This window comes from Xyrauchen texanus, chromosome 30 (genome assembly GCF_025860055.1).
Source record: "Xyrauchen texanus isolate HMW12.3.18 chromosome 30, RBS_HiC_50CHRs, whole genome shotgun sequence".
Classification (NCBI taxonomy): domain Eukaryota; kingdom Metazoa; phylum Chordata; class Actinopteri; order Cypriniformes; family Catostomidae; genus Xyrauchen; species Xyrauchen texanus.
The window spans coordinates 16,436,731-16,451,676 of NC_068305.1; the positions used below are offsets into that span (position 1 = coordinate 16,436,731).

General features: G+C 36.4%; 1 protein-coding gene across 1 annotated transcript; it reads right to left on the reverse strand.

The window, feature by feature from the left end:
- Positions 1-3,700: 3,700 nt before the first annotated feature.
- zmp:0000001074 (desmoglein-2) lies at positions 3,701-14,716 on the reverse strand. Its single transcript, XM_052098498.1, has 15 exons — positions 14,617-14,716; positions 12,619-12,741; positions 12,249-12,407; positions 11,944-12,085; positions 9,651-9,820; positions 8,462-8,596; positions 8,143-8,328; positions 7,470-7,936; positions 7,115-7,257; positions 6,737-6,958; positions 5,200-5,439; positions 4,953-5,077; positions 4,528-4,830; positions 3,958-4,128; positions 3,701-3,805 (listed from the first exon to the last, which is right to left on the reverse strand). Exons 1-15 carry the CDS (start codon positions 14,668-14,670, stop codon positions 3,701-3,703), a joined length of 2,745 nt encoding a protein of 914 aa, XP_051954458.1. The 5' UTR covers positions 14,671-14,716.
- Between the last annotated feature and the right edge of the window lie 230 nt (positions 14,717-14,946).

Sequence of the window (14,946 nt, forward strand, 5' to 3'; positions counted from 1 at the left end):
AACAAGTTGAATAAAAGAATATACAAATTAATAATCGTTTACATGCATCTTTTAATTTTTGAAAATACTGTAAAAAATAAAACAAAAGGTTATAACTTTGCACAACACAAGACAACATTTACCAGTGGAAAAAATTTTAAAACAAAAAAGAATAAAAACACAAATACCAACTTAAACACCAAGAGTTAATTACATTATTTTATTTAGATGATCAAAAAAATACAATAAAATCAGCTTTACAGCTCTAAATACAGCAGTATCTGTGACTGTGATATGCAGACATCAAAGAAAAAACTAAAATCTGACAGCTATAGTGTATTATTTACACCAGTAAATAATAATAAAATAGTTTGAATGGAAATAATAATCAAAACAAATTTTATACCAATCAAAAGAAATGTTTTAATTTCTGTTTAAATTCAAATCTTTACTAAAAATTTTAATTTTACATAAGAGTATGCTGCATCATACATTTTGAATAGACACAATTTACAGTAATTTAACAAAAATGTATATAAATCAAGTTATTAAATGATCTATCATTAAGTTATTTATTGAATTTGTTTTTAATCATTACTCTGTATTTATTTTGATTTGTTTTGACAATAAAAGGGTTTACCCCTGAAGAAAAACAATTTAGTTTTAAAAAGTATGTTTAAAATAACTAATATCTTATGCCTTATAAAAAGTCCTTTAAATTACATGGAAGGGGTCACCTCATGGGAGCCATCATGGTGATCACATGACCAGCTGAATACCAGAGCCCTCCTACCAAGACGAGTCTACAAGGTTGGCAACAAAATGTGTCACACAGCGACCCCATAGATATTCTATGGGCGGTACACTGGCAAGGAGACCAGAATCTGTTCTTTTTTGAATGGATGTTAATGGAGTAGATGTAAATGCTTCAGTGTGCTGAATAAACAGCTTTTGTGAGGAAACAGCTCATCGCTTAATTCATTGACTATGTGTCCACTGGTCATCAGCATGTTTTACAATAAACAATGCTTTTGGAATTAACTATGTGTGGAGTTTACTATGATAAAATTGCTGTTTTATCAGAGAAGTCAGAGACAATTTTGCAACAGGTAGGTGTCAGTTTATGGCTCTCCCTATTAATTTGTAAGGCATCTGCAAATGATGACTGACTGTTGTAACACACTGTTGTAACATTTATTTTGCTCTGAATTCAGTAGCGGCTGAGCACGACTGATGGAAAGTGGTATAGAGACACCTCAAAATGTCCATTATTCAAGACAACCACCATTTCAGAAAAAAAAATCACTTAGTGCTCCTTTAGGGCTCAATTCTAAAAGCTCTACATTTTAAGTGCAGTGCTAAGCGACACTCCATACACTCAAAGTCAGTAGGCATAACTAAGGAAGAAAGATAAGCCTGGGTGCAAGTAGGTTGGCAAAGCCAAGTGTGCATAGCGCAAGCGATGAATGAAAACAGCCCATTCATTAGAAGTACGCATAGATGCTGATTTATGTTCCTGCATCTAGGTGCCCTAAACAATCAAGAGGATCCAGGATGTGTTATCTACTGAATAGTGAATGGATAATTTTCTATGTGGCAAAAGTTTTTACGATTGGTAAGAGAAGGACTCAAATGAAAATATTAAGAATATTAGAGATGTATTTGTATTTAAATGCAGTAAATATTTATAAGCATGGAAATGGTGGTGCCCGTTTAGTCTGCCTGGATGTAGGCTCAGTTAAATTAAAGAGAATTATATTATTCATATAGCTCTATTTAACATGCAGCATCATGTATTAACAGTAATTGTGGGGGGCATAATTTGATGAACCACTGTATTTTCAGGAAATGTAATTCCCAATCTGCAATGGTCTCTTTGCATAGTGTTGCACCTAGCATAATAGGGCCCCTCGTGTTCAACTGCCCAGTTTTGTTTCAAGTCAACTGGATCTTGGTGCCATAACCACTGAAGTCAAAATTCAGAACTACTCCATAAAACTGGGCTGGTTTATCAGTCTGTTTTGCACGTGAGGCAAGCCCACTGGCCTACGTTTCCCTGGACTCATCATAAGTGGACAATGACTTAGACCTGCAATCAATACATTACCTCCACTGACTTTAACGGCAGGACCTCTACCTTCTCCTGATTCTATCTTTTGGACACCAGAGAGAGGACCATTTACTATAAGCTGACTGTTATTTACATGCAGTGGTGGGCCGTGCATTTAAAGTCTAGGCCTTCAATGTGATTCATGCCATTAAGAAAACACAGTTTCACAATGAATAAGACACCTTATGCCTTTGGGCATCATACATTATGTCGCAGTTAACTAGTAATACCAATTTACATTTTAAAAACACGTCCACGCATGAAAGCCAGAACTTGGAACGACACTTAATTCTCAAGCAAGCCTAAATTTAACTGCAGCATGACTGTTTTGTGAAATGAACATCACAATTTTTCATATGAATCTACCAAGGAGGTTAAACAAGCTTTAATATCATGTAATGTGGAAACAAACTAATTTATCGATATTACTTAATAAAGTGAATGTTTTTCACTTTGTTGACATGTATGTGCGACATCATGCCCCCACATTTCGGTGAAATCGGTGTTGAGAATTTCTGCATGAGCCTATAAATTGTAATTCTGACTTAAAGATGCATTCCATTGCACTTGGATAAACTTTTAGATTTTTTCTATTTGTTTGTAGATTGATTAAGAGTGGAAAGCGATTAAAACTACATAGGCAAAAAGGTGATTGAAAATGAAAAATATGTATATATTTATTTGGAATTTTAGGAGAAGGGAGAAGGCTTTGCTGGCCCTGAGAATTCGCCACTGTTTACATGTCTATTTGCATCTTGAGGCATGCTCATTAAGTTTGGAGTTCTTGATTTCATGGAACTAGGCTGCTGACCTGGGCCTCCCACCAATACATTACCACCACTGCCTAGAACCTGTAAAATAGAGGGATCTCTAACCAATACTCTTCTCTGTCCACCTTCCCCTAATTGAATGTTCTGCACACCTGAAAAGGGACCACTTGGAGTTCCTAATCTCATGGAAATGGGATGCTGCCCAGGACCTCCAATCAATAAATTACCTCCACTGATCGGACTCTCTAGAGTTGTTATTCTGCCCTGTCCACCATTCCGTGATACAAAAGAGCCATTTTCTAATGCTTGGTTTGTATTTATCGGGCCACTCAAAACATGAGAGCTTACTGGGTTAAGCGATTGAGGGCTCGTGGCAAAACAATTTTGATCTAGACCTCCAACAAAAACATAACCTCCATTGACTGAGCCATCTAGAAGTGTTACTCTACTCTGCCCATTTTCTCCTGATACCATTGACCCTATGGGTACTCCAGCCATCTGTAGTGAACCAATTCCATTCAGTTGTTGCTCTGGTACTTCTACTTGTTCTTGGACCATTACATAGTTTTTAGCTGGTGATAGATTCTGCATTACAGCTTGATTGACTTCAATTAAGCCTTCTTTAATCATGACTGGTTGAAGAGGTGCAGTTTGTGAATATCTGATCATGGGATCACCAATGTTGGTGTTTGGCCGACCACCATTGATTAGTTGCAATTGCAAATTTGCATGTGCATGGCTGTTACCTTGAGTCAGAAGTCTCTCAGCTCCTGTAGAGCCATTAATTACATACACACTTTGCCCATGGCCAGCTGAAGGCTCCCTTGACAACAAGACATGTCTAGGCATTGGCTGCTCCAACCTGTAGTACATAGAATCCTGCACGGCCATCCTCTGACAAAGGGTGTTTTGGATAGGTGGTGAAATTGGTGTTATTTCCGTGGGGCTGGGTTGGACAGTGTTGGTCACATGACTGGAAGATGCCTCAGTAATAGTATGTTCCCTGGCGGTTGGTGTTGTTACAACAGTATTTGCAATTGCTTTGGGATTATCCTGAGATAAAGTGTTTACTGATTGTGTAGGTATGAATCCACACACCTCAGCCAAGGTGAGGAACTTTGAACCCAGGTTATTCAAGAATTCCAGGTCATTATTAGACTTATAGCTGCAGCTGCCTATGGAACCAGCAATAGATCCTTCACCCTCATAGTCGTATGTTCTAAATATGTCCACTGTAGAGGTAGCAGCCTCTGAAATGTGCATGGCTTTCTGCAAAAGAACGGGCACAGTCATATGAACAAAATTTAGTCTTTGTTCGCTTTGTTAGTTACGTTCAGCATAAGAAGTAGGTTTGAAACATGGAGGAAAAAACTAAAACATATACACGTACAGTACATGTACAAGACTTCACTTAAATAGCATCCTTGACACCACATGCAGTGATACGGATCATGAGAATCACATGAAGAAATTTTGAGATAAAAATTCAAGTATATTGGGAAGCAACATTGTGCCAACTTTTTTTGGATTGTTTTGCAGTAACACAGTGATGTAGCAAGTAATGTATTTAGTAAAAAGACCCTCCCCTTGAAATCTGATTACAAGTGGTCACAAGTGGTTGTTGTATGGTAGTATGGATGTTAAAACCAGTTGTAAATAGGGCCTTACTTGTGTAAAGTATTGTTTTAGTAATGCATCAGGCAAGATATTATCTTCTTGATAATAGACAGGGAATTCTTCATGTCCTGTGTCTGTCAACACATCATAGTAGAGACCTCCAAATGCACTCTCCTCCATCCTTCTTGACATTTCAATGGTCTGATTGGCAGCCATGCCTGATATGGGGGCCTGAATTTCACGTCTTGGGCTTTCAAAATTCAAATGTTCAGCCTTTTTTACACCTGCTGTGGACACTCTTCCTTCCTTCACACCTCCATTTTTGAGTGGGATAGTCAGTATCCTGTGAACATCCTGTACAAAGAACCAGAGTGAATTATCATATGCTGCAAAAATATTCTTTATTTAACACTGTCACATTAAATCCTCAGAATAAATTTATGATTTGCTTTAGATCATAAAATTATTTTTTATACCATGCATTCTCCGTTTCCCTCTGTGTTGTAGTTGATAAGGTATTCTTTGTTTTCAAATGGAAGGTCAGTAAATGAATCTCTTCCAACACTACCACAGGTACATTTTATTAAGAACATGGGAACCACTAAAAGTACAGAAACACAAACAAATATAACAAATTTAAACTTTAAACTGTTAATTAACTAAACTTTCCAAATTTTGTGGCTCGGTTGACTTAAGGCATGGTGAAATAAACCTCATACTCACAGAGAAGCAAGATGAAACCAAAAATCATCAGACCAATCCCTGCTCCTCCAAGGGTCGCTGATGTGGTGTGTACTGCTGCCATTTTTGCACCACAAACTGCTCCTTCTAAGCAGGTGCACACTTCGAATTGGAGGACTTGCTCATCAGGACAAGCCAGTCCCTGCTTGTCTCTTATCTCCATGGTGACTTGGTAAAGACCAGGCCATAAGTCCTCTTCAGCAAGGAGTGAAGCACTTGCATCTGAGGAGGTGAGCAACAGTGAGCTGACTGTGAGCTTTTAACATTTTCAAAAAGGTGATACTGAAACAATAATCAACATGCAGCTCGATCACTTTCAGTGCTAAATACTGCATTTGTTAAGCAGTGTATGTTATGTACTCCTAATGCAAATTGAGAAATTACTTTGCTATGAGATTTCGATCATAGAAACAATGGTCCAATATTGATGCTTGCGGCTGAGATGTTTTGAATGAAATATTGTGTAGCTTGTCAAGATTATTAAACTATAGACAACAGACACAGTAACATTGACTATGTTTATATGGAAACCAGAAAACAGCTTTTTGCGAGAAAGCGGTAATCCTGTTTGTATGCAATGTATAAGCAGCATACTCTTTACTCCCCTATACATGTAGCTTTCTCCACAGCAAGGTAAATTTTCCTGCAACTCTTTCAGTAGTTCGAATGTTAATGTCGTAGGATACAGAAAAAGGGGTGCAAGGATCACTGGTTCAGCCAGTTCCCACCTACTCCTTTCTCATTTTTAACCTACCACATAAGCCATGTTCTCTGGGAGAAACCCAGGTGTTCTAAACCCCTTTCTCTTAATCCCTTACGTGGCTTAAGGAAATTGACGTTCTGATTTACATTTTGTTTCGGGGTGGCGTTTTCTACAAAAACCTTGAAACAAACCGTTTTCTTAAGTGCAATTTAATGTGGTCATTGAGAAAATGTAAACAAACAAGCCTTCAATGCGTAGGCATCCTTGAGAACGATAAAATCTGCATGTTTCAATAGTTAAAATAAAGAGTTGCAGGTTAGTGTTATGGTGTTACAGTGTTACGTTGATTCACACCAAGTGTTTGCGTCCGTCTTCGCTGTGTTTCATTTGTTTTCCAATATAGACATACGTGCTAGACAGATGTCCTTGTGTGTTACACAACGTCTTTCTATTTATACAGTGTTTATGCTATTTTTTAGATGCCGTGTCAGATATATAAAGGACTTTGACTATTAGGGGCTGTTCACACCGAATGCGTTTCTATGTCTGTGTCTGCCTGCATTGAAAAGCATTGTTTTCTATTACTGGATAATACTCTGTAAAAATAACATATTAGAGCTGCAAGTGTATAATGCTGTAAAATGTAATCCTTAATGGCTACCATATGCATTAGAAATATTTAATCATTCAGACAAAGAGCTTGCAGAATAAATGACTTCAAATATCTTGATGAATGTACAGCCTAGTTTAAACAATTAGTGAAAAGGTTAATATCCTAATATTCAGGGTAAAGCTAGTAGATATTATTAGAGTTACCATTTATCCTCTGCAAGTTCCATTTCCCCTTAGTTTTTTCTGGTATCAAAAGGAATTCCAAAGGAGCACCATTAGGATCTGCATCTAAGTCCTCTGCTGTGACATTCATAACTTTGGCATCACTGCAGACATACTGCACATTATCAAGGAGCTTCGGACAGTTATCATTCATGTCTTCAACCTGCAAGGCTATAGTCCCTGTCGACGTCTGAGAGGGCATTTCTAAAATGTAAGAACAAAACAAAACACATTTCAATTAAAAATCTTAAACCTTCCATTTTTATTTCTGAGAGATTTTTCTAATAGGGGCTTAATATTGCAGAACTACATTTAACTGTACAGAAATGTTGAAAATTTTAATGACACTGTTACACTTACCATTTGTTATGGAGAGGATCTTGGCATAATAGGTACCATTTACCAAAAATGGAGACTCACGATCTGGTACCTTGTTAAGTGTAATCTCAGCCGTGTTCATGTTAACAGTAATCCAGTTCTCAGGGTCATATCCCTTTGCATACCTAAAAAAAATATAAAAAAGTAATTTAATTTGCAGAACACAAATTTTAAATGCTGAATTTGGAAATCAATTGGATTTTTTTTTTAAATGATTTGTGTGAAGGTTTGAATGGTTAATAGGTACAATATTACAACTCAACAATGTCAAGGTGTAACATTATTCTTAGCATATTTGAGTAAATCAAAACCAATAAAAAACTTTAAAACCACTTACATAACATTTTCTGCTTTCTTGTCTGTGTCTCCATCTATAGCAGTGTAGGTTGTAATTACTCTAGGAATGGAATTATCTTTGGAGTTTTCAGACACAGCTATGGGCTTCACTTTTGGATTGAACTTTGGTGCATCTCGCTTGTTTTTTACACTGATCTTCACCAAGTACATCTTTTTCTTGGAGATGTCAGGTTTACCACCTCCCCCAGAAGCTCCAGACTGACCCCATGACATAAAACTTCCAGACTGACCACCTCCTCCAGAAGCTCCAGCTGCACCTCCACCTCCTCCTCCTCCTCCTCCACCTCCTCCTCCTCCTCCACCTCCACCTCCTCCTCCTCCTCCTCCTCCTCCTCCTCCTCCTCCACCTCCTCCTCCAGATGCACTCCCTAGAGGTGCTCCTGGAGGAGCTTTGTTTGCAACAACCAGGCCCAGTTTAAGATTAGATGCTGACTCATAATCTACAGGCTAAAGGAGGGAACAAGGTGAAATTAGTTACTCTGTCTAAACCATGAATCAAATATAGGGGTGTATAGACCACACACACTTTCACATTCATTGATGTTTGTTTATTATACTAATATTATGGTTACCCTCATAAACTTCAGCCCTGATTCATTTGATCTCATCACATGTACTCAGCTCTTAGAACTATGTAAAAAATATGCACTGACCTGGTTCAGATACAGAACTCCCATATTAGTATTTTTATTCGTTTCAATAGAGAAAAGTCCATCCTCATTCCCACTGACTATTTCAAACACGGCCAACCAGTTGTCTGACCATTCTTCATCAATGTCCAGGGCCTGAATTTGCAAAACCTCGATGGGTGCCATATTCTCATCAATACTTGCTGAAAACTAGAAAACCGAAAAAATAAGTCAAACAAAAGTTTTTTTTATTTTTATTTTTATTTTTTTTATGGACAGTCTATCATAAATATTTTGTTATAGGCAAGTAATTGAAAAACAAATAAGAATTTGACATTCTCACCTCATCCTTCTCTAAAGTAGGAATGTTGTCATTGATGTCGAGGATGTCTATAATTACAGTAGTTGTGGCAGAATTTCCTTGATAACTGCCATTCATGTCAGTAGCTTGCACTGTAAGAATGTAGGAGTCCTGTTCCTTTACAAGAGAGTGGAAAACTTGCTATTTAGCATATGATCGAGCTTTAAATATATAGCTTAATGGAGTGTTTCACAACCTTTTTCTGCCACGGCACACTTTTTACAACTAAAAAATTAAACGGCACACCACTATCCCACAGAGGCTAACTGTTGTTAAAAGTTCAAGAACTTGTTCTTGTTTTCTGTCCATCTTAGTAGCATGTTTACTTGTAATGTTCGAAATTCGCTTTGCAAAAAAAATAAATCACACAGGTGTGAGAGGTCACAGGTGGCAAGAGCGCAAAAATGGGTAATGAAAAAACAACAAATTTGCTTCTTTTCTAATTTGTAAATTTGTTCTTGCAATGCTACAACAAAGAATAAGCTAAAAACACAAATTCCAGCTATTTTAGTTTATTCAAGTTTACAATTGTGCAAAATTAGCTGCAAAATAAAGAGTATTTTGGTGAGGCTTGCTTCTGTTTCACGAATGTGTTCAATTTCATTAACTGATTAGTTCAGCGACCCCTTCTGGAAATGTCACTAGGTGGCGACAAATGAGCGTCTTATGTGCTATAAGTGAGTCAGTGAAACATTTTGAGTCGTTCATGACCGATATATACCAAGAGACTTTATAATGTTTAAGAATTAAAAGAACAAAGCAGATCTATAGACTTCCTTCAGTCTGAGCATTATTTTTCATCCAAAAAGACAACAATAATAGTGAGTTTCAATAACGTCCTTACCTTCTGCTTTATTAAAAATCGCATGGTTACAAATCTAATAAATAAAGTAATAAAAGGACTCGTTTGTGTTTAGGTCTAAGCGTTTTCTTGGTGAATGTATATTAGTTCAATAACTGGGGTCTCTGATGTCCGTAAAGAATAAGGTCATATTTAATTAAAAGAAATTGAGACATTCAATGTCTCTTCACAAAAACTTGAAATGCATTTATTTATTTTGTGGAATTGGATAATTTTCCACGGCACACCTGACAATCTTTCACGACACACTAGTGTGCCACACAGTGGTTGGGAACTTAAACACATAGTGATATAGTTGGAAAGCGATACCTCTCTGTCAAGTGTTGCGTCCTTCACATACAGAGTTCCATTTTCTTTACTGATGGCAAAGTAAAACTTGCCATTGTTTGGCTCTTGATTGATTAAGTTGTAAGCTATCTTACTGTGAAGAGTGTCTGGCTTATCTGCATCTGTGGCCACAACCTGGGTTACAAAGGTACCTAGAAATCAGGACACAGCAGTCAAGAAAACGAACCTTAAAGGAATAGTTCACCAAAAAATGAAAACCATCATTTACTCACCCTAATGCCAGTCCATATGAGTATGACTTTCTCTTTGAACCCAAACAAAGATTAAAAAAAATATCTCAACACGTAAAAGCATGCAAATATCATTTTTTGTGACATGCATCTATCAACTTTTGTTATAGTGCGACAAGTAACACATGCAAATGAAATTTTTCCAATATTCATCTATGAGCATTGTTGATTTTGTTATTATGTTACATTTGAAAACAAATTTTAAGTGTACCCCTATTGTAGAGACTTTATTTTATTTTGGCAAAACAACACCAAAGCATTAAATTCTGGTGACTTTGATAGTTTAATTTTATTATTATTATTATTATTATTATTATTATTATTGAGTATACTGTATTTACTAAAGCATTTCTAAAATAGGCTATTTAGATTAGTGTCGGAAATGAACTTTTCTATTAAGGGGCAACATTTGCCCCCTAGAGTTGTTTTTAGGGGCATTTTTTTCACTATTATAAGGGAATTGTTAGGGCATATGTTTTACTAACCATACAAAATATGACACTATGACGTCATTGTGTTACGTCAAATACTGTACATTAATTAATTTCTTAAAACTGAATAATCAGACAAGGGGTTACCTGTACATTTAAATTAACATCAAATAATTTCATGTGATATGTATACACTAGGTCTAGAATAGAAAAATATATACAATGTTAAAATAAGAACTAGAAATCAAAAGTGGCTTTTTTTTTTTTCCGCCGCACATTTTCAATTTCTGGGTAATTTTTCATACCTTCAGTGGCACCTTCAGTTTGTTTGAAGTCCTTGTTAATTTCTGACCCTGGTTCAGACCAAATGCATTCTTGTGCAATAAAAAGTAAGATGTAACGGTTACCCTGTCTTGTTTCATTGTTGCCCTCTTGTTTTCCATCTTGTCACTTTTGCACTTCTTAGTTTTCACTTTAGTCCCTTATGTAACTCCATAGTCCTCTGTTAGCGTTCGTGTTCCCTGTCATTGTTTTCACCTGCCCTCATTAGTTTGCCGTTTGCTTCTGTTAATCACCTTATTATCTTGTTTGAGTTCTGTTCGTTCATTGGCCCCTTTTCCCCTTGTTTATGTATTTATACCCTGTGTCTTTGTTCAGTCTTCGTCGATCGTCGTTTGATGTTAACCTGATGTATCCTTCCTTCCCGAGTTCCCTGTTCGTGTCTACCTTGGTCAGCTTATTCAGTTTATGTTTCATTTCCCCATCGTGGGTTGTTCCTTTGTGTTTTCCTGTTTTATTCATTTAATAAAGTTCAACTGCGTTTGGATCCGCATCTCCTCGTCTGCCTCGTTACTCAAGCGTAACATAAGATACATGAATAAGGCAGAACGCAGCTATCTCGTGACGCATTTTTAACTGTTGAAATTGTTTTACAGCATCTAAAAACACGGCAAAAAGACATTCATCTTGCTCATGTTTATATGAAAAACAATTGAAATGAGGACATAGGAAGGTTAATGAGTACGCTTGAGCGAGGATGCACAGGTGGATTCTATGTGGAAATATTTTGTGTTGAAGCACCTAACGCACGCAGGGTGGTGTGCTGGCATCCACCTGTACTTGTGCTGCTCCAATCACGGTCGCGATCGTCTGAACATAATGCTTGTTCACCTAAGACTTAAGTTGACCAAAACAATTTAAATATTGATCTGTTTCTCATCCACAACTATCTTATCACTTCTGAAGACATGGACTTAACCACTGGAGTCATATGGATTACTTTTATGCTGCTTTGTTGTGCTTTTTTATCTTCAAAGTTCTGGCCACCATTCACTTGCATGAGATGAGATATTGTACTAAAAATATGTGTACATGTTCAGCAGAAGAAAGAAAGTCGTACACATCTGGGATGGCATGAGGGTGAGAAAATGACGAGAGCATTTTGATTTTTGGGTGAACTGTTCTTTAAAGATTAACACTAGATTGTTAAAGATCAATCAGTTTTAGGTGTATTTATCTGAATGTCTTTCTCTTTTTGTGTCTGTGTGTGTGTAAATGTCTATTTCTAACAATGCAGTGGTCGCAATGGTTTACCAGGTGGGCTCCCCTCATAAACGCTGCATCGTTCTGGCTTGATGAACACTGGTGAGTTATCATTCTGGTCGTCCACTATGATGTGTATTTTAACATTATCTTCAGCTATGGTGTTATTCATGAACCATGCTGTACCAATAAGCTATAAGAAAAAGGACATGCATGAAAATATGATTTTGCTTAGAAAAATACTTGAATTTTTGCATTCTCTATAATTCAGAAATAGCACTTCTTGAATTTGACTGATTATTTGGGTATTTAAAGTTAAACGATAATGTTTTTGTAAGTGTATTTGTTATCCTCACTGTGTAGTTTTCTCTCTCCTCATGATCCAGAGGGAGTATGATGCGAATCCATCCTTTGTACTCCTCTACCATGAAGCTACCAACAGGTGGCTCGGTAACTCCTGGCCCTCTAATAGTGTAGCGCAGTAATAGCACTGAACTGTCCACATCTGATCGTATCTGAGAAATTGCAATAATACTAAGTGGTTAGTCTGCTATCACTGAAGATGAGTGAAAAAGCCCTAAAAACTCGTAACATTCTAAATTGATAGATTCATCTTCTGAGAGAGAATTTGAATAACTGAGGTTTCCAAACTGTAAGATTATTATTGGAACCAGTATCACAATATTCTGTGAGTATTCAATGAGTGTTTTCAAGGCAATGCCTTACCCTGGTGACATAGGGGAGATGACTATAGTCCACGTTTTCTATGATCTTTTTGACAGGGACCACCCACTCCCTTTTATGCCGGTGCTTTTGTGAAACTATCTGACAGTCTCCAGTGTTTAGGATCTGTGAGAATAAACAAAATGCAAAATAACAATTACATTAAAATCTTTTTCACCATTATATCAATGCAGTTGGAACTTGAGATTTATAACAAGTTGGACTAGGTTATTCCATCAGAGTGATCCATATCATGTTACGGTTGCCTCGGGATATCCACATATTTGTGAATGACTGTACATTTGAAAAAGTTAGGTAAGGATGAAAGGTTCAATGTGAGACTGATCAAATGTATGTAGTATGTACCAACATACCTGATTGACTTGATTTTTTTTTAAACCACCTTACATTACATCATAATGACTAGAAGGGAACATCATAATCTTAACATCTTTTGACCCAAGATCTGAAAGGATTTAAAAGTGATCCAGAGATGGCTTTTTTCTTACTCAACATGTAAGATATTGTATTGAAATGGTTAATGTATAGTTGTGTAATCACAAACAAACACACACACGTCATACTTTTACAGAAAATTATTACAAGTTAAGCATCTGGATATTACTGTATCTACCATATATATATTTATTTAATTTTTTTCTTGATTGTTTTAAAGAGCAACATGTTTATTGAGAGCTCACGTGTTGCTCAGAACTGTCAGAAAATCTTGCCGTGAGACACACTGTCGCAGGAATGCAAGTGCGCAAACAAAAACGTCTTTGGTAAAAGATACAGAGCTTTTTCTGAATGTTGTGCCAGCTCTAAAGGAAATGCTCACAATGGGCTCACATATAAACAGACAGGTAGTTATCTTTGTATTTGTGTAGTTGTGTTTTGTATTGTATTGTGTCTCTTTACAATCTCACTCATTCATACTGGTGTTTCTCTTTGAAGAACCTTTTACTAATAGAATTTAGTTCTCATAAATTATGTGTTTACATGGCAAGTTTAAGAAAAGGAACACCAAACCCCTCAGCAAGGTTAGGTCCTCAAGATCTATGTAATGAACTAATACTTCAGGTTTAATTCAAGTTAAGCACAATCATTTGTGACTTTGTTGATTATCACAAACATGATTATGACTAATCCTTCTTTTTCATAAAAAGGAAAAATCAAGGTTATAGTGTGGCACTTACAACAGAAGAGAATGGAGCCAGCATTTTGGATGGTTTAAAAGCAAAAATGTGAAGCTTATCATTTTATAAAAGCAATTCCTTATATTCTTTCATTAAAGCTTGTGTATTATTTGAGATGTAAAGTTGTTTAAACTGATGTTTTTATGGGATTACAGGGTTAACGCCATTAGGACATCATCGCAACAAAGTTGTAAAATTGGATTTAGAAACAGTGATTACTTTAACGTTAATGGATTGGCCCCATTCCCTTCCAATTTAACGTAAGTTATACGTTTTCAAAGAAAAAATTCTGTATATATTTTACTTTCCTCTGTTATAATTAAAGCCCAATATATAGGTATTATTTAAGTTTTAACCACCAAAGTAGGCACTTTTCAGAAAGGTATTTGTTATCAAGATTAGCAAATCTATTTGTGTTTGGGGTCAATTTGACCCCAGGAAAAGACCGTTTACATAAAATTTTTTTAAATAAACACAGCATATATTCTAAACAGAGAATCAGAGAGGGGGGAGGGGGGGTGTATTTTATCAATTATCAGACTATTATCAGATCAGTCAAATTTTTTTTTTTGATGTTATCAATTATCAGACTATAATCAGATCAGTCAACATTTTTTTGGATGTTATGAATTATCAGTCTATTATCAGATCAGTCAAAAAAAATTGTTGATGTTATTAATTATCAGACTATAAACAGGTCAGTCAAATTATACACCAAGTATCAACATACTAACAACTCCTAATCTAAACCATCTTTAAATGCTTGATGCAGTTCTTAGCTGCATCCTCATCTGTGTATACATACCTGGGCAGTGACGAACAGCAACCAGGCTGGACCCAGAAAATATTTAGGGAGCATCTTCCAGAGAGTTGTAACAAGACCTTTGAGTGAGTGTTCTCATCGGCAGAGATTAACAAACTGTGTGTGTGCATCGATTTTGGCACTGCAAATATTAGCAACTTTTGGTCCGCCCTCTCTCACTCTTTGTTTATGTCTGTGATATGGGGAGTGGCTTAACAGTTTAGAGGGTAGGATCTATATAGTGACAGAAAGGTGTGCAGAAAGCTCTTTGGGAAGATTTCCTTGCAATACAGTAAATGTACATAACTGTACAGTAAATGTTCTAAGAGTGTT